This window comes from Acomys russatus, chromosome 23, assembly GCF_903995435.1.
Source record: "Acomys russatus chromosome 23, mAcoRus1.1, whole genome shotgun sequence".
In the NCBI taxonomy this organism is placed as follows: Eukaryota; Metazoa; Chordata; class Mammalia; order Rodentia; family Muridae; genus Acomys; species Acomys russatus.
Genome location: NC_067159.1, coordinates 17862730 through 17886255, shown reverse-complemented (window position 1 = coordinate 17886255; position 23526 = coordinate 17862730). Strand labels below are relative to the sequence as shown.

General features: G+C 41.7%; 1 protein-coding gene across 1 annotated transcript in view; it reads left to right on the top strand.

Annotated features, from left to right (window-relative positions):
• Positions 1-23526, top strand: part of Slc30a7 (solute carrier family 30 member 7) — a 66068-nt gene that overhangs the window by 32530 nt on the left and 10012 nt on the right. Inside the window, exon 9 of the mRNA XM_051165495.1 lies at positions 21874-21964. Coding sequence (XP_051021452.1) covers positions 21874-21964 — 91 coding nt within the window. The remainder of the gene's footprint in view (positions 1-21873; positions 21965-23526) is intronic.

The window sequence follows — 23526 nt, the reverse complement described above, 5'->3', positions numbered from 1 at the left end:
TTTTATCTCAACACAGGGGAGAAGCAATGAAATCAATACATTAAGATACTCTGATATGAAGTGATTGTTTATATAGTGCAAAGCTAAGATCGGACTTCATGGTGGTCACTGAGATGTCAGCTGAGGTTGAATGATAAGGCAAGTTCTCAGATCTTAGTGTCACCAAGAGCTTTCCTGCCTAGGGACCAGTGGGTAAAAAAACCATATGGTAAAAACAGCTCCCCTAAAGGAGGCCAGTGCGGCTGAAGCGCAGGGAGTAAGAGGAGAGTGGTTTGGGACGAAGCTGAGGAAATACAGCAGGGAAAATTACAGGGCTTGGAGGTTAGATTTAATTTCAAGTGCAGGGGCAGCTCATAATAGAGTGGCCCTTGGTCCATGTGTTTTGTTTTGTGGTGCTGGAGACCAAGCCAAAGCCTGGGTATATTAAGCAAGCACCAAGCACACATCTGCATCCTCTTACCCTGATTTGTGGTTTTTGTTTTTGTCTTTTTTTTTTTTTTTTCTTCATTTTATGTGTGTGAGTATTTTAAGTGCATGCATGCCTGGTGCCTTGTGGAGGCCTGAATTGGAATTTTAGATGGTTGTGAACTGTATTGTCAGGTTGCTGGGAACTCAGCAACAAGTTCTTTCCAGCCTCCTGGGTTGAATTTTTAAAAATAGTTTTTAGCTGGGTATGGTTGCACGTTTAATTCCAGCATCTGGGAGGCAAAGGCAGGCAGAGCTCTATGAGTTTGAGATCAGTGTGGTGTGCATAGCAAGTTCCAGGCCAGCTAGGGCTACATAGTGAGACCCTGTTTCCAGTAAATTGCTTAATTGAGTAGAAAGAAAGAAAGAAAGAAAGAAAGAAAGAAAGAAAGAAAGAAAGATAGATAAAGCCAGCTGTGATGCCACATGCCTTTAGTCCCAGCACTCGAGAAGTAGAGGCAGGTAGATCTCTGTGAGTTCGAGGCCAGCCTGGTCTACAAAGAGTTCAGAACAGCCAGCCAGGGCTATTACACAGAGATACTGTGTCTGGGAAAGAGAGAGCAAAGGAGGGAGGGAAGGAGGGGAAGAGAGAGAGAGAGAGAGAGAGAGAGAGAGAGAGAGAGAGAGAGAGAGAGAGAGAGAGAGAGAGAGAAACTATTTTAGCAGGAAAGTGGTGTAGAGCTAGTGATATTTGCTTACGGATATGGATGTGTGGGTTAGGGTTGAGGGAGCCGTGGCAATGCTTCAAGCTCTTACCTGGGATAGATGGAGTTGTCACTGAGAGGAGACTGGAAGAGCAGTGTTTCTCCTTCCTTTTGAAGGGCAGTGTAGATCATGCTCTGCCCATTGCTGCTTTGAGATGCTGCAGTAGGTACTCATGTGGAGGCATTCAGTGGGCACTGGGTGTGTAGCTATGGGATTGCTGTCATCATCATCCAACGCAAAGCTGAGTTTAAAGTTACAGTATAGTGGTCAGGTGGTGGCAGCGTCACCGCTCCATGCTTTCCTTCTCCCTGGAAATGCCCCACAATCTGTGGCTCTTTGCTCCTGAAACTGGCTTGCATCAGTTCCCTTTTCTGCACAGTGCTTTGAGCAGCCTCTGTCAGCCAATTTTACAGGTACAACTCCTTTTCATTTTTGTTTATGTCCTATTGTTCAATTTCCAACATTTTTTTAGTTTGCATGTACTGAACATACTGAGAAACAAAGGAAGGTATCCTGATTCCAATATAATTAGTTACTGCAATGTACAGTGTGGCTATTGAAATGTGTCATCATCTCACCTCTTTTTTTTTTTTTTTAATTTATTCTTGTTACATCTCAATGGTTATCCCATCCCTTGTATCCTCCCATTCTTCCCTCCCTCCCATTTTCTCATTATTCCCCTCCCCTATGACTGTGACTGAGGGGGATTACCTCCCCCTGTATATGCTCATAGGGTATCAAGTCTCTTCTTGGTAACCTGCTGTCCTTCCTCTGAGTGCCACCAGGTCTCCCATCATCTCACCTCTTTAGGACAGTGGATAACTTCAGTATTTCTGAAAGTCATTCAGCAAGTGTTGTGGTACCTACTCAGCCAGGCAGTTGATTGCATAGCAAATACCTTACCCCCATGGAGGAGCCAGTAAAGTAAATGGGTATACAAGTAGAGATAGTAGGACATGCGTAGCACAGTGTAGCAAGGCAGGAGAGACATGAACACACTAGAGGCCTCCTAAAGAAAGTGATCCCAACAGGAAGGAATAATCAGCTCCATCAAATGCTCTTGGGAGGATTGGTCACTTACATCAGACACTGGTGAGAATGAAGATCTGTCAGAGAGCATAGAGACAGGCGGGGGAAGAGGGGACGGCCACAGCTCCCTTTCAAAGCCTTTCACTATAACGGGGAAAAGTGTGATTGCCTGACAGCACCCAGGACCCACTTTGAGGTTTGTGGTCTTGAATTTAGTATAAAAACAAGTATGGGTGTATATTTCCTCTAGTCTTATTTAGCAACTTGGTAAACGTTATAGAGTGATACAAAGACTTGGGTGTGATAGGTGTGCAGTTTTGCCGTGCCAGATGAGTACTGCTGTGACAGGGGCAAGGTAGGGATAAGAGAGGGCAATTAACTGACTGTGCTCCTGCTCAGGAGTTGTTAACCTGCACAAATCATACTCCCTGATTGTGTGTGTATGTGTGTGTGTGCATGCATGTGCATGTGTGTGTGTGTGTGTGTGTGTGTGTGTGTGTGTGTGTGTGTGTGTGTAGGGGGAAAATATGACTACCTGGCAGCACCCAGGACCCATTTAATGTAATTAAATGCAGGCAGAGCACTCAAACACATAAAATAAAATAAAAATAGATGTGACATGCTTAAACTTTAGCTCCAAGGTCTTAAGTTATAGTCAGCGGGGTGAAGGAAAAGAACGTCATACAGAGACCAAATGATGGATTATCTCTGGATACTTGAGCCAAGAATAATGGAAGAAAGGAATAGAGGTGACAGGTAAAAGGCCAGTTACTCAACTCTTTAGTGACTGAAGGAGAGGGACCAAGAATGTGCCCCTGGTATTCAAATGATTAGATGATCAAATGGCACGATGGGCTTGACCTTTAAGGGAGGTGTGGTGTATGTGGTGGGAGGATGTGGGGTGAACAGAGAGCTAAAAGTAAAAATAAGCATGGAGTCCCCATAGGTCTACCTAAGAAATCCTAAGCTTTGTTCAAAGTACCAACCCAGTATTATCTTTCCTCTAAACCCCCGTAGTATGATGAGAGCCACTATCAGCATTAGGGTATAGAGGAAGCTCCACTCCCCCACTCTCCCTCACCCCCATGGCTTACTCTAGCTTAGTACTTAGCTTGTAGATGCTGGGCATGGTGACAGGCACCTGTGATTCTAGCGCCTGGGAGGCTGGAGGAACAGACCTTGTTTGAGGCCAGCCTGGGTCATACAGCAAGACCTTGTGTCAAGAAAAACAGGAAAAAGTCTTTTCCTCTCCTTTCATTTACACGTCCTCTGTGTCGTGCTGCCCAGGTAGAATGTGTTTTGGAACCCTGCCCTGTCTGCTCTTTTCTAAGCAGACTCAGTTTTCCCTGTGACAGTGGAAGTCATTTCCCACAGTTGGTTTTCCTCTCAGCATTGGCTGACACAAACAAAGGGTAGTAAGGATTTCAGGGTAGAACTGCTTTGTGCTGTGATAAATTTTGTTTCCCAGTGAAGGGTGGAGGTGAGATGTACCAGTAAGAGAATGGTTTTATTTCCTGGAAATGGACCTTGGGTGAGGTTTACAGTGGCTTGCTCCCTTCCTCTTCCGTGAATAAAGCTGGAATTGATAGGAAGTAGAAAGCTAAATATTCAGTTGTGTCATTGCAAGTTTCAAATGATGCCGCTGCCTTAGTTTGATTGTGCTAGCCACTTAAATAAAAAGGAGTCCCTTATGCTTGATTTAACAGGACACAGCGAAGCACGCTGTTGCAGGTGTGTTTCGTTTTCTGAAGTTTTCCTATTAGCATCCTTATTGTCCTTTGTGTTTATTAAAAACAAAAACATAATCATGTGGATATATAAATAAAAGCTTTGTAACCAAAAGAATGTCCTTTGTTTGGTATAAGAAGTTTTAAAAGAATACATTTATTTCTTATCATATTGAGGGAGAGGTACTCAAGTTTTTGAGGCAAATTTTAGAGGCTTTAATGACAAGCAATGCAACAAGTTATGCAGGTGACATTCTATGTTGTAAGTGATCACAATTATTGTTCATACACAAATGATTTGACTGTGACTCCAGTTTTGGTAAATTGTAGTTGATTCTAATTATTTGTGGTTTATAATAAGCAAAAAGCACACATAGGAAGCCACTCTATCTTCATGTAGTCATATCTGAAAAATTGTAGGCATTTTATCTTTTTCAAAAATGTTTTTGGGTGTACCCTAACAATTTCCTTTGTGGTTTGCCTTTCAAGTGGCTACATTTACTCTTCTTTGGGTGGTGAAAGATAGAAGAAAACAGTCTATCAGAATTTTAACTGTTGGTTATATAAGTTTTCATGTTATAAAACTGACTGAACTGGACACTGCTACCCAGGAGTTACATTTTTAAATCATATCTAAAGCCACTATACTGAGAACTAAAGGTTGACTGGTAAGTCTAAGACCCTTTCTCAACTAGCATTCTGGGAAAGGCCCAGTACCATAAGGCATCTGTTAGCACTTCTCATCTGTGCATCTAGAAAATGCTGGATCTGTACTAAGTCATCCTCACACTGATTGTGTGTGCTCAGCGGTTCAGATGAAGAACCCTAGTTAGGAAATGCCGGCAGAGAGGGTCTCTAGAAATATTGAAAGAAACCAAAGGACTCAGGAATGCTAAAAAGAATTTTCAGTTTAAGAGTCTGTTACGCTATACTACCATTTAACAGACAGTAGTTTTTATTGAAGCACCTTTTCTTAGGTTCTGAGGACACTCCACAGACGACTAATTCAGTCTGTTTTTGCCTTTGTCAATAAACAATGATGAGTATATTTAGAAATTTGTTATTTCAGCAAAAAAAATTTCATTATTTTCTCTACACACAGAGATACACACACAGAGCAAGAGAGAGAGAGAGAGAGAGAGAGAGAGAGAGAGAGAGAGAGAGAGAGAGAGAGAGAGAGAGAGAATAAATATTCCTCAAGTATTACTATATGTAAAGGGCCACAGCTACTCTTTTCATGAATTAGCTATTCAAGATAGGGTTGGGTCCTGGCCAGTGAGCAGAGTTTGGTTAGTAGCATCACAGTACAGGAGTGAGTTTTGTTTTCATTTGAAGCTCACTCAAATTTTCCCTTAAAGACATTGCCCGCTCAGTTGCTCAATTGCCGTAGTTCACTGTTGGAGGTTACCGTATGCTTCTGTTACAAATCTCCTACATCCCTTTGCATTTTTTTTCCCCTGGGGGAAAATGGTGGGTTTTTTTCTTGTTGTTGTTGTTTTGATTTTTGTTTTTTTCCAAACGTCAATTAGTACCCTAAGACCCAAGCAGTCTGCAGGTTAGGAGTCACTTTAACTTCCCTTCAGGTGCTCGCTCTTTGCTGAAGGAGGCGCTGCACTACAGATCTAGAAGGCTTATTTGTGTGCAGACTGAAGAGAGAGCGTTGTGAGGTGTGGTCTTCCTGTGTGAGCTTCTTAGTAATCCACTTCCCTTTAAACATCAGACACATTGTATTGTTTTGCTGTGTCCTAAAGTCTGATGTCACGTGGATACAGCTGCATATTCATACACAGCTGTGTGCATCCCCCTCCCCCAAACACACACCATGCCATGAAAAGGAAAAAAAAAAACTTATATGTGCCTTAGTGTCTGGAGCTTAAGTGTCACCCAGCAAAAGGTCCACATGGTAAAAGCTTGGCCCTGATTGGAGCACAATTGGGGCATGGTGGCCCCTTTAAAAGGGACAGCCTGGTGAGAGGTTCTTGTGTCCTTGAAGGAAATAGTGAGACTCCCCTCTTTCTCATGTGCTTTGCTCCGTGGCTGTCTATGAAGTGAGGGCTTTTGCTCTGCCCTCCATATTCTGCCATGAAGTGACATGCCTTGCTATGTCATCTGCTTATGACAACTATGAGCCAAAATAAACTTTTTCTCTTCATAATTTGGTTATCTTGTTCTATTTATCATAGTAATGAAAAGCTGACTCATATAACAAGGTACAATGTGAGTATTGATGCGGTAATTTTATCAAGTAAACATTTCAGAAAGTTTCTAAACCTACAAGTACCTTACTGATGTTTCCAGAATAAATTTCTCAGGATCAAGATGCTCTCTGTTTTCTGCCTCTCGCCTGTTTTTCAGGCTATAGTTGTTTTCCTGTGCATAGTAGCGTCACACGTTAGCTTTGTATGCATGGGACACACTCTGCTCTTGGTGCCTTCATTGTACCTTTACTCGTGCTCTCCTGGTCTGTGATTTCTTTTTTTCTCCTGTTCCCTGTCAGTCCTGAGGATTCTCTAAAGCCCAGCTCTGAATTTATCATCCCCGCTCTCTGAAACAGTGGTGCTGTTTAAGGCAGTGTGTTAGCAGATAGTCACACTAGTCCTCAGCCTGAGACCAGGGTTTTTTTGTTTGTTTGTTTGTTTGTTTGTTTGTTTTGTTTTTGTTTTTTTGTTCACAGTTGTGTTTTTGAACTCCGCAGACCTAGGTTAAAGATTGAGAGGCTTGGGTTATGGTTATGCTTTGTCATTCAAGAGTGTGGGTTTTGTTGTTGTTGCTCTTTTCTAAGTTTTATGATTATGTGATTAAATGCCTTTTTATGGGTTGTTGGCACAAGATACTTCCAGCGTGTAATAAGCCAAGGCTACTAATGGAAAATAGGAGTTGACATACTATAGATTGCTCTGAGATATAAAGTGAGTTTTCAGAACCAGAGGGCAAAGATCGCTAAATAACAAACAAATCTGATGTTACAGATTTAAACTGAGCAAGTCAAGGCCATTCAGATTTGAAGTACAAAGATGTGAGAATTGCGTCTTTGCTTTATACACTGCATTTAAAAACTTAGATATCTTCATCTGATAGTAAATATGGAAGTCAGAGATTATGCCTGTTCAAGCATTGCGTTGAAACATTTCCTGACTGCGGAAGAAGCAGAATTCACCGGTAGGGATGCATCCAGTTTATGCATAGGGATCTCCGCATGGTCCTCTTTAGTTAACATTCACATGCTCATGCCCGCCCAATATTAATCAGTATTGAAAGCTAGTAACAATAATAAAAAGATGTGCTGTTACAGACTCCGCTATAATTCCTTTATGAAGCTGCTCAGTTGCAGGCTTTTGTAACTCACAGCCTTGCATGCTGTGCTTGTCTATTCATAACTTGTTTTGGAAGCTTTAAACTATCCAAACTTTGTAGTTGAGATTCAGCTCACTTGAGTTATGGAAACACTTCTGTATGACCTGTCAAAACTCATCTTTGCTGACAACCCTGCTGGTCAGATCACACTGTCAGAGAGCCCTTTCCTTTCCATGTGAGAAAGTCTTATTTCAATTTTTACACGTGATCTTCGCCAAAAGGCTGAAAGGTAGTCATTTTAAAGAAGAATGTTTTGTCCTGTGACAGCAGTTTGCTTTGACTGTGTTAAAGAGTAGGCATAGCACTTTTAAGGCATGCACATTGTAACTGTTTAATGATAACATCTAGTGCTTCATAAAAGTCAGTTTCCATGGTTTGAGGTGTTTGTTTTTATTTTGAAATAAGACAGTGTTTTCAAATTAAAGCAGAGCAGAAAGCATCAGGAGAAACAGTAAGGAAACTCTTTGCTAAGTCATCTCAAGTTCTCAGTGTTCCCTGAGTCATGGAACAGTAATATCCAAGCTTTAAACACCTCCTCCCAGGTTTAGTCATAGGCATTTGCCGCAGTGCTGCCAATGATGTCATTTTGTCCCCACTGGAGTGGCTTGTGTCAATTACTGGCAATGTCTCTGGGCTTTTCAGTTGGTCAGAGATATTTTCTGTATCTTGATTCGGGACTCAGTCTGGTGAGCCCCATCTTCTGCCACTTTGCTGTGTTATGATGCAGGGTGCATCTGTATGGGGAGTGAACCGCAGTCGTTTGTGTGCCCCCTGGCTTCCTTCCTTCCTTCCCCTCTGCTGTCACCTATAGCCGGGAAGCTCCCCGTATCAGAAATGATTTCCTTTCTGTCACAGGAAACAGGGTTGTGTGTGAGGATCCTGATGCCAACCATGGCAGCCTGAAATTCAAAGCTTTTATTTTTGAAAAATCAGTCCTCACCGCCTTTCTCATTAGAAACGTAGCAGCTTTATTTAAGATCTGTGTTTTGCATAAATAAATGACACTGCAAGAAGTACAGAGGTTACTGTTATCTTTACAAAAGTTTCAGTCTTCTCTCAAGAGTGATTCATTCTTTGTCAGGACCTGGCTGATAAAGGAGGCTGTTAGTGAGCCATAAATATACAGTGCATCTAACTCCAGGCAACTCTAATGTAGAATTCCTCCTTTCTGACCACTGTTCAGTCTTAAGAATTATTACAGAGAGAGCATCAAACTCTGCTTTACATTTGTTGTTTTTATTAAAAGCTTTAAGATACCACTATTTCATATTTTTCTCCTTTTCCTACCCCAAATATTATAAATCCTGGCATAGTTTTCTACAGTATTATCTGGGAGGAATGAAATATGCCTTTTGAGGTAGCTGAAGACTACCTGTGAAATAGGAAGGAAGCAGCGGGGAACTGCTGACTACGTGAATTGTCCCAGGCTGGTCGGTTAGCTCATAGTTTCCACGATCAGTATTCTGGGCATACCCTAGTTGGCTTCTCTGCTGTGGCCTCACAAAGCTGTAACTAATGTGTTGGCTAGGGCTACGGCCTCATCTGAGGCTCAGGGTCAGCTTGCAAGCTTATGTGGCTGTCAGCAGAAATCCTGAACTTGCAGCTGTTGAGCTCATAGTGGCTTGCTTCTTCAGAGTCAGCAGGAGAGCAGCTGACCTCAGCCAGCACTCCAGTCCCTCTGTTAAGGGCTTTCTCCCTTGATGAATTAAAAAATCAACTTATTTGAACCTTAACTACATCTGCCATTTGACTTTGCTGTAGTTGTTTTTTGTTTGCACATACTTGAGAGTGAAGAATTATATGCCTGAGTGATTCACTAAGGGTCACTTTTTCATGTTTTAGTATATATATTTTAAATTTTTTAAAATTTTGCTTATTTAATCACTTTACAGCCTGATCCCACTTCCATCCTTCCTTTCCTCCCAGTTCCACCCTCATACCCCCTTTCCCCGTTCTAATCTTTCCTTCTTCTCAGAGAAGAGAGGCCTGTAAGGGGAACCAGCCCACCCTGGCACCTCAAGTCATAGCAGGAATAAGCACATCTTCTTCCACTGAGACCAAACAAGGCATCCCAGCTAGGTGAAAGAGATCCCAAGGCAGACCACAGAGTCAGAGACAGCCCTTACTACCATTGTTTAGGGGACCCACATGATGACCAAGGTGCACATCTGCTACATATGTGTAGGGGGCCTAAATCCAGCCCATGCAAGCTCTTTGGTTGGTGGTTTGGACTCATTCTCATTCATTCTCCCCCTTCTCCCCCCTCCCCCACCCTCTGTCTCTCTCCTGTTTTTGGAATGTCCAGCCCCATACTTAGAGAAGAGCTGGTGTCCATCCGTGGGGATGAAGGGTAGATAGAAGAGCAGACTAAGCACAGGGCACCACCCTTTTCCTCACGATCTCTGTGCTTTCACTGTTCCACTGAGTATTCTTGTACAGTGTTTGTATTGTATCGAGATGCTTTCTTGTTACAGCAGTAGTGTGATTCTGATTCACTGAAGAATCAACATAATGGTATCGTTCTTCAGTGTGTGTCAAAGCCACCAGGAGTGATTGGCAGATCCATTCCTGGAGGCCTCAGATTTGTAGTTTGTGAAATGACTTTCAGGCTACAAGACTTATGAATTATCTGATATATATTCCATTGAAAATTTATTATAATTCAGAATATTCATAGCTGTTTCAAAAAGCATTCTGGAAATCATATATAATTTGTGTTCATTCTGAGAATGCAAAGATGATCCAGTGTTACAGAGTTTTTGCGTATTATTTATTATATCAAACAGTATAGAGAGAAAGCCATGAGGCCATTGCCAGAGATGCCAAAGAGATATTTGGAAAAATGAAGTGGCTTTCTCTCCCTCCCTCCCTCCTTCCATTCTGACTATAGTGAGTTCAAAGCCAGCCTGGACAACTCAGTGGAATCCCATCTCAAAATGCAAAGTTATAAAGGGACTGAGTACATAGCTCCATTGTTGAGCACTTCTTCCCCTTCTCCCCTCCTTCCTCTGGTTCTGCTCTTCTTTGCTGTTTGCTTTTTGAGGCAGTTTTGTTTTGTAGTCCAAGCAGGCCTAGAATTCACTCTGTAATCCAGATGGCTTCAAACTTGCGGGCAGTCCTCCTACCTCTGCCAAGTAGTGTTGGAATTACAGGTGGGGACCATCCTGGACTTGGTTACCTATTTTTTAATTTAAAAAAGATCAACATACAACTCAGTGGCCGTCACCTTAGCAACAGTTATATACGTCACAACCCTAAAGCTACTATCACTGTTGGATAACACTAGAGACGTTCGTTCCTACCAGTTTTCTATGCTATGATGAAACACTGTGACCAAAAGCAACTTGGGCAGGAATGGGGACATCGCCTTATACTTCCAGGTCACAATCCACCACTAAGAGAAACCGCGGAGGAACTCGAGGAGGCTGAGCATACAGCTCAGTTACTGAGCACTTGCCTGGCATGAATGAGGCCTTAGGTTCAGCTCCCAGCACTGGGAAAAAAATTGAGTGTTATGACTAAAGGAAAGAAACCTTTTCTTAGATATTTTAGATAAAATATCTAAAAATTATATAAGAAGATTAACACTTCTAAAAACCACAAGAGTAGACTTTAGCAGAGCCTGCAACACTGTCAAAAAATCCACGTCATAACCATGCCAGTAGTTCTTATGCTTATTTCCAAATTTGAAATGTCTAATAATAAAAATCCCATCAGGTATGTCTGTCTGTCTTTCTGTCACCTCTGAAGAAGACTTAGTAAAAGCTGACTGTAAGGTTGGTAAGGTAAAACAAGCACAAAGAGCTAAGAAAACCTTGTGAAATAAGAAAATGTAGTCTTTATGACTAAAACTGACTTCCCTGAAAAAGCAGATTGACTTAGGAGCAGATCAGTGACTCTGGAAACAGGTGCACGGACTGTAGCAGTCCTCCTAGATCAGGGGTAAGAGATGCCTTTGACAATGGCATTTGTTGCCTTGTGGAAAAGATACACTTGGAACTGTACCTTCTACTCTAGACCTGGAGAAGCTACTAATGGCTTTGAGCTATAAAAGTAAAGTGTAAAACCATACTAGCATGGGAAGTAACCATGGCTGAGTGACTTAGCCACATGAGAATATGAGTGATGGCTGTGGCTCACACCTAAAAGGAAATGATGGGTGAGTTGAAGTGTAGCGGGTGGTTGGGGGGTGGGGGATGGAGGGCAAGATGGTTCAGTTGGCAAAGGTGCTTCTCGCTAGGCCTGGGAGCCTGAGTTCCATCCTGGGACTTCCATGGTGAAAGAAGAGCACCAACCCTCTCATAAGGTGTCCTCTGACCAGCTGCACACATACACACAGAATAAAGAAATTAAATGTAATAAAATTAATAAATAAGAATTTTGCATAGGGAAAGACATAATCAACCTGGGTAAATATGACTGGTATAGAGACAGCCTCTAAGAATAAAAAGTGAACTAGGAGCCATGTAGCTCAGAGGTAGAGTGCTTCATATGTATGGAGCCTGGGTTAATCTCCAGTATGCCAGAAAAAATGTTAAAAGACTGATATGACAGAAAATAGGCAGTAATATAAGTTTATTTAGGTCACAGAAAAAATGCTACAAATGATATATGTGTGTGTATGCATGTGTTCATGTGTATTTATGTCCATGGGAGCTTGGATGCATATGTACACATGTGTGTATAGCTATTTGGAAACCTTTTTTTAGACTCAGGTCTGGATATGCTTAGCTGGCTGCCCAGCAAGCCCCAGGAATCCCCCTGCCTCCTCGGCCTCAGCAGAGCAGGTGTACCACCACACCTACCTTTTTAAATTTTGGGACCTTGGAATTGAACTCTAGTCTCAGGCTTGCCCTGTCGGCATTAAGCTGTCTTCCTCAGCCTCCAAATGACTTATCAAAGTAGTTCAGTCCCTCTCCTAAAACAACAACAAGACAGATTCAGACTACAGTAAGGCAGCATGTCTCACTGCTCAGCATAAATGTCCCATCTTGTGGTAAGGATACGGGCACAATAGCCCTTTTAACATACTGCTGATAGGAAGAAGAATTTAGTGTGAATAGACATGTTGCAATACTGGTATTTGTGTAGTCAGACAGTTCCACACTTATGCACATATCCCAGGGAAAAATTGACAAAACACATAAAAAAGTATATTCATAAAGTTATTCTTGTGGCTGCATTTCTAACAGCAAAATATTGGAAATAGCACAGATATTTGTCAGTATGGAAGCTGTGTGCAAGGGAGTTCTAAAAAAAAAGGAGTAGAGATGATGTCTGGTGATGTGGTAGGATTTCCAGGCTACCGTATTCTGAGAACAAGATACTATCTGAGAAGCACTGACCATTGCCACATGAGAAATGTGTAGCATACATTCTATAAGAGCTCTGAAGTCACGTACGTAAGAAGGAAATTAACAGGCATAATCTGTATATTTTATAAAGAGAAACATTGGAGGGGAAAAACACAAACCAAAGCATACATAACTACCTCTAGGAAGACAGACAGAAAGATATTTGAAGGGAGACTTTAAATTCTATCTTTTTTGTGTGTAAATTCTTATATTATTATTGTACAGTTGTGTAATGTGTGTGAGGTACGTGTGCCACTGTGTGAATGCAGAGGTAAGAGCACAACTTTGGAGACAGTTTTATGTGCGTTTCAGGAATCACTCATGTCTCTGGGCTTGCAGGGTTTACCTTCTGAGCATATCAGTGGTCCTTTGATGTCCCTTTGACTTGAGAATTCTTAATAGTTTTAGCCTTTGAAAACTAAGCAAAACTTAAAAGTTAGAAAGCATATTGGCATGTCATTCACTTACTTGGTGCAGGAAGGAAAGGATGACCCTTAGCTCTTCAGTTTTAATGGATGTTATTAATCTATCTGCTGCTCGGTACAGTCTGCATTAAGATAACTTTTGCTTAATTGGTCCTGTGAAAGCATGGTTTCATCCGTACCTCGGCAGCTCCTCAGCATTTCTGGGAACCAGCATCTGGTACAGTATAGCAATTAGAAACCCACTGTGAGATTCTTTATTGCACACTCTCAGGGTGGTTTCTTATTTTTAGGGAAAGAATTGAAAATAGATTCCTTTGCTTTTTACTTCATATGTGAACCTCACCTCTAGCAAATGTGCAACTTCTGAAATCAGCACTGAGCAGTGGCAGGTCAGAGATTTTTTTTCTAGTGAGTTCTCAGGTGTGAGGATGTCCAACACTGCTGTTCCTGCCCACTGCCACGGTGCTCTTAGGTAACTTCTGCTCTTCAGATGTCTCCGAGCTGCTTCATTTCTTTTAGTAGTCCAAGCCTCATAAACCTTTTGAAACCATATCTTTTCTGAAAGGAAAGGTGCCTTGAAAGAACTGGAAAGCCATCCCATAACTTCATTCCAGGTCGTATCTCAGACCTGCTAAGAGCACTAGATGTGGGGCCTGCCTCAAGTCCTTTGTATTTATATATGTGACCTTGGCAAATCACTTAGCTTCTCCATGTCTTAATTTTTTTCACATTTAAAGTAGAAATGATTGTACCTTTATTGTAGTATGTTGTGTGCCATTCAAATGGGTTATTATTTATACAGTCTTGAACCTGCCACCCTGGTCATTGTTAATGGGAAACTAGACAGCAACTCCTTCTTCTTCGAGATTTGTGTTTCTCTGCTCCTGTCGTGTGCTCTTTCTCATTTTAACTGATTCCAGTTGTCATCAAAGGGATGGGAGAGCAAGAGAGAAGCCACTGCTTGTTAGCATTGGCTGGTTCCTCTGGATCTCGTTATCTTTTCAGTGCGTTTGTCTCTGGATGCTTAATACACAGAATTGGAATTTAGCCCTATCTCTTCTTATAAAGCTATATGTATTCAATGGAGCTTTCTTGTTTCCTTTGTTGATTGTGTTGTCTCTTTGTATTTTAGATTTATTTTTTTTACTACATTGATGATTTGGTGACATGGTTATGAGTTTCTTATTCATGAACATTAAGGAAAGATATTTTGTTAAGAGAACGAGTTGGGGTCTGTAGCGGTGGCTCGTTGGTTAAGAGCATTTGTTTCTGTTGCAGAGGATCCTGGTTTAGTTCTAGCACCCATATGAGTGGCTTACAACCATCCTTAACTCCAGTTCCAGGGGATCTGATGCTCTCTTAGAACTCTGTGGGTGCCAACCACAAATGTGGTGCACATACATACATACTGGCAAAATACCCATTCACATAACAAAATAAAGTAAATAATGCTAAAAACCTTTAAAAGAAAGGTTAAGTTGAAGTGGGATATAGTCATGTCTGCGATCCCATTCTAGGAGGCAGAGGCGAGCGGGGTCTTGCTCAGGGTCATTCTCAGCTGTGCTCCAGGCCAGCCCTGGCTACTTGAGACTGTTTTAAACACACAAAGCAAAAATAATACGTTATACATCAAGATCTGAAAGTGCTGAACATTCCTAAGTAGAGTTTTTCCTCACCTGTATGTAAGCAGAGAATAAAAATGTTGCATTGCCTTCTGTTTACTAGAGGTTCTTTTGGGAGCACTTGACTCTTATTTTAAAAAATATCCTATATTCTAACTATTCTCCATTACCAATTCATATTCTCTCTCTCTCTCTCTCTCTCTCTCTCTCTCTCTCTCTCTCTCTCTCTGTGTGTGTGTGTGTGTGTGTGTGTGTGTGTGTGTGTGTGTGTGTGTGTGTGTTATAAAGACAGGTGAACACTGACTGCACATGTGTATGGGGTCAGAGATAAACCTGTGTTTATGCTTGCCTTCCATCTCATTTGAGGTCGGGTGTCTTTGTTGTTTGCCCCTGTATATACTGCTGCGTGTAGAAGACCAGCTGGCCCACAGCTCCTGGAGACTCTCCTGTCTCAGCCTTTCATCTCGTCTCAGGTTCACTGAGGTTACAGATGTGCTCTACTGCATCCTGCTCAGTGTGGTTTTGGAGGATTCAAAGACAAGTCCTCATGCCACCTTCAATGTGTTATCTCTTCACTATGTAATTAGATAGTTGCTAAGTGTGTATTCTGTTTAGACCACTGTGCCAGGTCTGCGAATAAAGTGAGTGTGACCCTAGGAGGCCTCACTGTGGAGAGAAGCTGCAAGTTGTTCCACAGCTTGAGCCTTGGCCCTGTCACTAACAGCTTTCTTACCAGCTATGACAAACCACAGTTGTTTTAACCTCTTAGTTGCTGTAAAAGGGAATTTGTCCTCACTGATCCCCATAGTCTTGCCTTCAACTGAGATGCTGTGATCCCAGCATTCTCTTAAGGTTACTTTGGGCTGTGGTGAGGATGAAATTAGTCAATATGAAATCACTTTAAAAACTATTAAGTGCTATATAAACAAAAACTATTATTCTCTACTAATTTGATGTTGTATGCTGATATTTTTTGTTCCAAAGAGCAAACACATGAAGTGTTTTAACTATGTCCCAGAAGCTTAAGGAAAAGGACAGCCTCTTCGTGATTGTGCGGGTTCCATAGTGTCTGTTACTATCCTCATTACTAAATAGAAACACATAGGCTCCAGAAGCTTAGTATAGTTACCCGTGCTCCACATTCTCAGATGAACCATTTTGAGAGATCTGTTCTCTATCAAGTTGATGAAATGCAAGGCTAGTGGTGGTCATCCATGGCCATGGATGGACTGTATGTGTTTAAAATACAACTACACATCTAAACGTACCTCACAATACTATTAGAGATCCAATGTCTTTGTCTTCTTTTGCGCATTAAAAGCTTTGGAGTGGGGCTAGCGAGATGGCTTGTTAGTTAAGAGGACTTACTGTTCTTGCAGAGGTCCCACCCCTGGAACTGCAGGCAGGAAATCCAGCACTCTCTTCTGGCCTGTGAGCACCAGACGTGCACATGGCACACATGATGCACATTGGCACATGAATACACTTATATCCTTTTTTTTTCCTTAGTTCTTTTAGTAGATGCTGAACATACACTCTTGACCTTCAGATTTACATTAATTAAAATTTTCATTTTTTCCCTCTCCATCTTTATAGAGTATGAGAACTCCTAATAATGAGGAGGAAGCATTCACTAAATAAACCAGTTCACAAGGTTGCCTCAAGAATTATATAGGTTTGAGGCACTCTCATTCTTTCTTTTCTTTCTCCTTCCCTCCCTTTCACTCTCCCTTGCTCTCTCCCTCCCTTGCTCCCTCCCTCCTTTGCCCCTTCCTTCCATTCTTCCTTCCTTCCTTCCTTCCTTCCTTTTAATCTGAGACAGGGTCTCACTATGTAGACCAGGCTGGCCTTGAACTCATAGAAATCCACCTGCCTCTGCCTCCCAAATGCTGAGATCAAAGATATGTGCTATGACGCCCAGCCTAAGAATTGTGTTTTGATTATTCCTAGATAATTGTTCTTAGATTTAATTACTTAAACTCTGAAGTTTTTAATTAAGTATGAATGTTCCTCACAGGTTTTCATGTATAAGCCTTTTTAAAAGATGTAAAGATTTCTTTACTTTTTTTTTCTTTATTTTTTTTTAAGTGTATGAATGTTTGCCTACATGTGGGTATGCACATGTTCCACATGCATGCTTGGGGCTCAAGTTGTCAGAAGAGGGTATTGTATCCGTAAAGTTGTCATTAGAGAGTTAGGAAGCACTGTGTGGGAACTGGTGCTGGTCTTCTGCAAGAGTGCCAAGTGCTCTTAACCTTTGAGCCATCACTCCAGCCATGCTAAATTACTTTAATTTCTATGTATCTAAGAGTGTCTGTTACAGGCACTTCCATGTCAGTGTCCCTGCAGCCCAGAAGAGGGCATCAGATCCCTCTGGAGCTGTAACTATGGACAGTTCTGAGTTGCAGGATATGGGTGCTGGGACAAAACTCACTTCTGCTCATTCTGCATGAACAGCAAGTGTTCCTAATTGCTGAGCCATCTCGCCAGCTCCAGCCCCTTGTTTACATTATTTATGGTTACTGCTAGATTACTTAATTTACTGTTGAAATATAGTGAAAATCATTCCCTAAAAGCTGTGTCTGAATTATAACTTGAAATTTTCATGCAAAATTACTTACAGGAAAGAGTAAATGTTGCTCATTTAACTTGTTAAAAGGCTTTGGAATTAATGAGATGTTTATGGTATGGTTATAGATTTATTTTCAGCTTTTGAAGAATGAAACCATTATTTTGTTTTACTGGTTAATTCATGCCTATTGAGTCATCCCTTGTCATTTATGATAGGAAAGTAGTGTTCTATTGTGAAAGCTAGAATTGAGTTAGTCAACCAGAAGCGAGCCTCTAATTGTTTCCAAATGCTTACTTTTCCTTTTCCTGCAGGGTTTGGATGCAGCTCTAAGTCTTAGCTCAGTCAGGAATTTGCTAAGCTTGTCTTTTCCTCCATATCCTTTCATTATGGCTAGATAGATCCATGCTAAAATCCCTTCTATGATCCCTTGTTATGATAGTTAATCAGAAAAATATGGGCAGAAACTCCTGAGCTAAACACAAATTTAAAAGGCAAAAGCTGGAGTCGCTACAGACTTCTTTTTACATCTTATGGACTTTGAAAATGACCTTGGTTGGAATCACATCTCCTCCTGTGAGTGAGCAAGCACTGTTCCCCCAACCCCTGTGCCCCCCCCCCCCCCAGCTATTGAGTGTCCTACCACAGCTTCTACAGCTGACATTCTGACAGCATTTCAGAGCATTGTTAGGAAAGCTATGTGGAGTATTCTTGTGCTGAGGTGGGTGCTTGCTCTGATGTAGTAGCCATTCCGGCTTTCTTAGAAGAGCCCAACAGGAAAGGTAGCAGTTGACCCTTTCAGTAGGTAAAGCCTTTTTTGACGCTTTCCTTTTCTCGAGAAATGAAGATGAAAGGAAGAAAAAAAAAAGTATGGATTGATGGCACTTTAGTCCCATCTTTTCTTCGCCCCAACCTCTTTATTTTATCCAGGAATCTTCATCTATTTTGTAATAATATGTACAGTAGATAGAAACAGGTGTTGCTGTTCAGTTTAGGTGAATGAATTAATAGCCAATATTCTGAACTATCAAACACCTTAATTCTATCTCTAGTTGGTTTTCTTCTCTGACCTTCTCTGACTTAATCATTACTTCTAAAAATGTGTGCTGGAAGGCCTGGAGCGCACTGTATTGTTTTATATGATGGCCATCTTTTTGTTTTCTTCCTTTGTTGTGACATCTGTTCTGCTCGAGATGCTTGTTGAGGGTTATTTATGTTAACTGTGTTTGTTTCTCTTCATTTCTCTCTTAACCGGGCTCTCAAACAAATATTGAGACTCTTTAGTATTTGTTTATGATGCTTTACAACACAATCTTGAGCCGTTTAAGTCTGTCCTTAACCCTCTATGTTATCCTGACTCCATCTTTGCCAAAATCCCCCAAGTTATTTGCTTTCTCATTCTTTCTTTGCTCCAGATGAATCTTCATCTCTTCTGTACCTCTGCCTGTTGCCGAATCCCTCGCTGAATCCCCTACTTCCTCTTCTACCTCCTCCTCCCCTGGGTGGCAGGGAGTCTAGCCCTGTTCTCTCCCCTGCTCAGTGGCTGGCTGTAAGCTGCTTTATTGGCATATCAGAGGACAATTGGGGAGCAGATTTTATACAACATTGAGACAGGAGATTCTCAGAACAAGGCTTGTAACCACATATGGGGGACACAGAAATCAGCATTTGAATTACATAATAACTTTATGCCAATAGATGCCCATTTCCTACTCCCATAGGTTCGACTTACTGAGCTTTTACTGTCTGCACTCTTTTTCTGTTAACAATTTCATGGGTTCTAAAAAATTTAGTTATTTTCCCTGACCTGAAGCATACTCTTTAGATTAATTTTGTTTAGTTGAATTAGCTGTAAATTCTGTTCCGTAAACATTTATATATCAAACAACTTGATGATTTTGCAATATCACAATTCCATAGATACCACTGATTTTTTTTCTCCCTCTTTTCTATGTATCTCAAGCTGGCCTCAGCCTTATGAGTGCTGGGATTACAGGCATGTGCCATCATGCCCTGCATCACTCACGTTTGTATAGGAACAAAGAATGGACATCTCATAGCTCAGAGGACAGTTTGTGATCAGGAAATATACCCCAAAGAAAGTCAGACTTGAGTTTTAAAGAAATAATAGAAGCCGAACAAAAGGCCCACTTAAGAATGTTCTAGGCAGAGGTTATAGTATTAGCCAAAGCATAAAAGAAATGAATAGCACAAGGTATAGTACGCATGTGTGAAGAGCTTAAAATGTGAAGCAGAGATTGAGAGGTGGAGGTAAAGGTAGAGAGGATTAGAGACCTCCTTGCTCGCCCCGCAAAGTAGTACCATGTTCAAGAGCTTACATTTCATCCCTTAGGAAGTGGGGAGCTATTGACCCAGCCGTTAGTGGGGAACAGATAGGATCAAATGTGTGTTTTATGTTGGTTAGCCTCATACCTCTATAGAAAAGAGTTGTAATGTATAGATGCATAAGCAGATCCCACAGAAACCTAGTAGCTGGCATACGTCATTATCATCTAGTCTTCCTAGCTCAGGAGGCTATGGGCATGGCTGAGAGTTCTCACAAGTCAGCAATCAAGTTGTCAGCCTCAGCCGCAGTCATTGCAGAGGTCAGCCAAGGAAGAAGCCACATATACTCTCCTTCAAGGAGTGCTGACAGTTTTCTGTTCTTTGGGGGGGCTGGGTTCCAGTTTCTCTCCAGAGGCGTCCGTTCTTCTCTCGCCCCATGGGCCTCTTGGCAAAAGAGCTCACAATATGGCAGCTGTGAGGTGACAAGTGAGAGTGAAAGTGGAAGCTGTGTCAGAGGCCAGAGTGTTGACCGAAGCAACATTTCAGAACTTGTCATGCTCTGTCAGTTAGTAGCAAGTTGTTAGGTTTCCCTCTAACCTAAATACTTTCTAGAGTGAAGATCACCCAGGAACATGAATCCTCAGGGTCCTGGGAGCCATCTTTGGAGCTACCTACCAAATGGACTTAAAGGCTGGAAGACTAGATGCCAAGGAACACTTAGAAGGCTAATGTCATAATCCAGGCAAATGATCTGAAGTTGCTATGGCTATGACGTAGGATGGTCTAATTAGCAACCATCTCAGGTGTGGTATCAGGACAGCTTATCAATTCATAGAGCACAAAAGTCAGATGGGTTAAGGATTCGCAGATGATAATTCTTGGCTCTTGTTGCTATCTTACTAAACAAAACAAAAAAATTTTTTTACTTAAATCTGACTGCAACTCCTGTCCACATTGAAATTGTCATCCTTGCTGCCACCTCACCTCCATACTTTAGTAATCTAGGCTTGTCCTCAGGCTGGCTGTCATTCTGTTTCGCTATATTGTACAATACCAGTTATTTCTGCCTGTTTAGTGCTCTTATCTTCGTTCTCACTGCTAGTCTTCCTTATTCAAGAATCACTCTATACCTAAAAGTTGGGGAATAGACTTCTAATTCTTTTTCTGTGTCCTTTTCTTTAATCTAGATTCTAAAATGCCTGGTATCTGTGTATCTTTCAGTCACTCAGTCAACACTTATCACGGGCACACTTGGTGACCAGCACTTTACTAGGCCTCCTTGGGAATATGATGGTGAGCAAGACACCGCCCCTGTTCCTTTAGCTCTGCATTAGTGTTTCCTTTTCTCTTCTGTTAGAAATACCATGACTCCTTAGGCCACAGTCCCACTTGCACTCTTCAGCGATGCGGAGGATCACAGGCATGACGCCCTGTGGTCCCCACCCTCCTGCAGCTGTTTCCAAGAGAATTCTGTACTTGACACTTGGAGATTGCATAAGGTTAAAATAAGCAGTAGGCTCAGTTGTTAAGGGCAGTCAAGCTATTTCTGACCTCAGTCCTCTGTCTATTGTTAATAAGTAGAGCTGTGTCACCCCCTGACCTACTGGACTCACCTGCAGACCTGTAGACATCTGAACCTTCCTTAGATATTCTGACTCAGAATGCCAAAACTGAAGGCAAACTCCGCTCCAAGGTGAATTTTGTATCTAGCTAGGGGGTTATTGCACTAGCATCGCCCTTACCATTGTGCTGTTCTGTGTGCACCTAAAACAGGTGAACATCTCCTGTGTCAACACATAGTAACCTTTGGGCTTCATTCCTAGAGGTGCTGTCATCCATCTGTGGGAGCAACAAGCTACTCTACATTTAAATAATGAAAATATGACTTACAGGGTTGGGGTGTTGGGCACTTGCTGTTCTTGCAGAGGACCAGAATTTAGTTCCCAGCTCCATATATTGGGTACTGACATCTGACAGCCCCGGGGATCTGAAGCCCTCTTTCAGGCTTCATGGGCACCCACAGGCACAGGTGCATGAATACACACATGTGCACGTGCGCGTGCGCGCGCACACACACAGTTTTTTAGAGTTATAGTGGTAAATAAACAGTTTTAGAAATTGTAGATGAATCAGTGGGTACATTAGTGGAAATACTCTCTCCAGCTCCTTTACTTGAATAGCTTACTGATTCTATGAGAAAGTTGGAGCAAAGACAAGTAGATTATTTTTTCTGATATTCTAAATAACTGTATTCTATTCTTTAAAGAAGTGTATTATTACCATCTTGCAAACAGGGATTGTCAAAATGTGACTTAATAAGGTTTTTTCCCCCTTTAGTGTTATTCCTCTTTTGAGAGAGTCTATTGGAATATTAATGCAAAGAACTCCTCCCTCGTTGGAAAATACACTTCCTCAGTGCTATCAGAGGGTAAGTTTTACATTGAATTGTATATTGTTTCCAAACTGTCAGGGTTTTCATCATTCATAAATATGGGTAGTATGTGACTATAATTTAATCTTTCTTCCAAGACTGCATGGTGACTATGAACATCATTTGTATAAACTCCAAATAAATCCATTAGAAAATACTGAACTTCACTAGTCTTTATCTAGAAATTGAACTAATAAAAAGTACAGAGTATGGGTAACAGATGAAATAAGTATGTAGTCAGCTGTCTTAGTCAGTGTTCTGTTGCTGTAAAGAGACACCATGACAAAAGCAACTCTTAGAAAGGAAAGCATTTATCTGGGGGCTTGCTCACAGCTTCATGGGGTTAGTCTGTTATCATTATAGCAGGCAGCATGAGCAGTAGCTGAGATCTCCATCCTGATTTTCAGGCAGAAAAACAGACAGAGACACACACACACACACACACACACACACACACACACACACACACACACACACACACACCACTGTGGGCATTTGAAACCTCAAGGCCCACTGCCTCCTCCAACACTGCCACACCTGCTCCATTGAGGCCACACCTCCTAATCCTTCCCACACCCTGGTGGCTAGCATTCAAATGTGTGAGCCCCTGGGGGCCATTCTCATTTACACAAGCTCGTCAATGTATTTACAGATGTCTAGTTGTATTTGTGTGTATGTGTGTGTTTCTGAGTATGTGTGCAACATGTGTGTGGGTACAGAAGGGATGAGAGCCCCTGGAGCTGGGCTTACAGACAGTTGTGAGCTACCTGACATGGTGCTGGAAACTGAGCTGCAGTTGTCTCAGGAGTAACAAGTGCTCTTAATTGCTGGACCATCTCTTCAGCCTTCTCTGTGTTTTTTGTTTGTTACATTGTGTTTTGTTTTGTTTTTGTGGTATCTACTGTGTTTCAGAGTTTCTTCTAAAATACTGGAGACAGATGGTGAACAAAGACTGTGCTCTCAGTGGAGCGCACAGTCTGGTGGGGACAAAGTAAATGTTAAATGATGTTGATGGTAAGAAAATGCCGGGTGTGGTGGCTCACGCCTTTAATCCCGGCACTTGGGATGCAGAGGCAGGTGGATCGCTGTGAGTTCGAGGCCAGCCTGGTCTGCAAATCTAGTCCAGAACAGCCAAAGCTAACACAGAGACCGTATCTTAGAAAACAAAAAACAAAAAAAGAAAGAAAAGAAAAGAATAAAAGAATATGTCAGTGATGCATGTGGTGAAAATGAAATGAGAATGTGGTAGACTCAGCAAGGAAGCTGTATCCAAGGAAACTGACACCCTGATGCCCAGAAGTGTCCAGCCATATACAAACCCTCAAGAACAATGTTCCAGGCAAAAGAAAACCACTAATATGAGGCCGCGATGCCTGGAACTAATTTAGTGTATTTGGAGAATTGGAAAACAGGTTTTGTGGCTGCAGCATGATAAATAAAGGGAAAAGTGATTGAACGGTTGGAAAGAAGGCAAGGGCCAGATGGTAGGAGGTCTGGGGCACACTACTCTTAGTAGTGTGACTTCACTCTCGTTCAGTGGTAAGCATCTGGAATGCTTT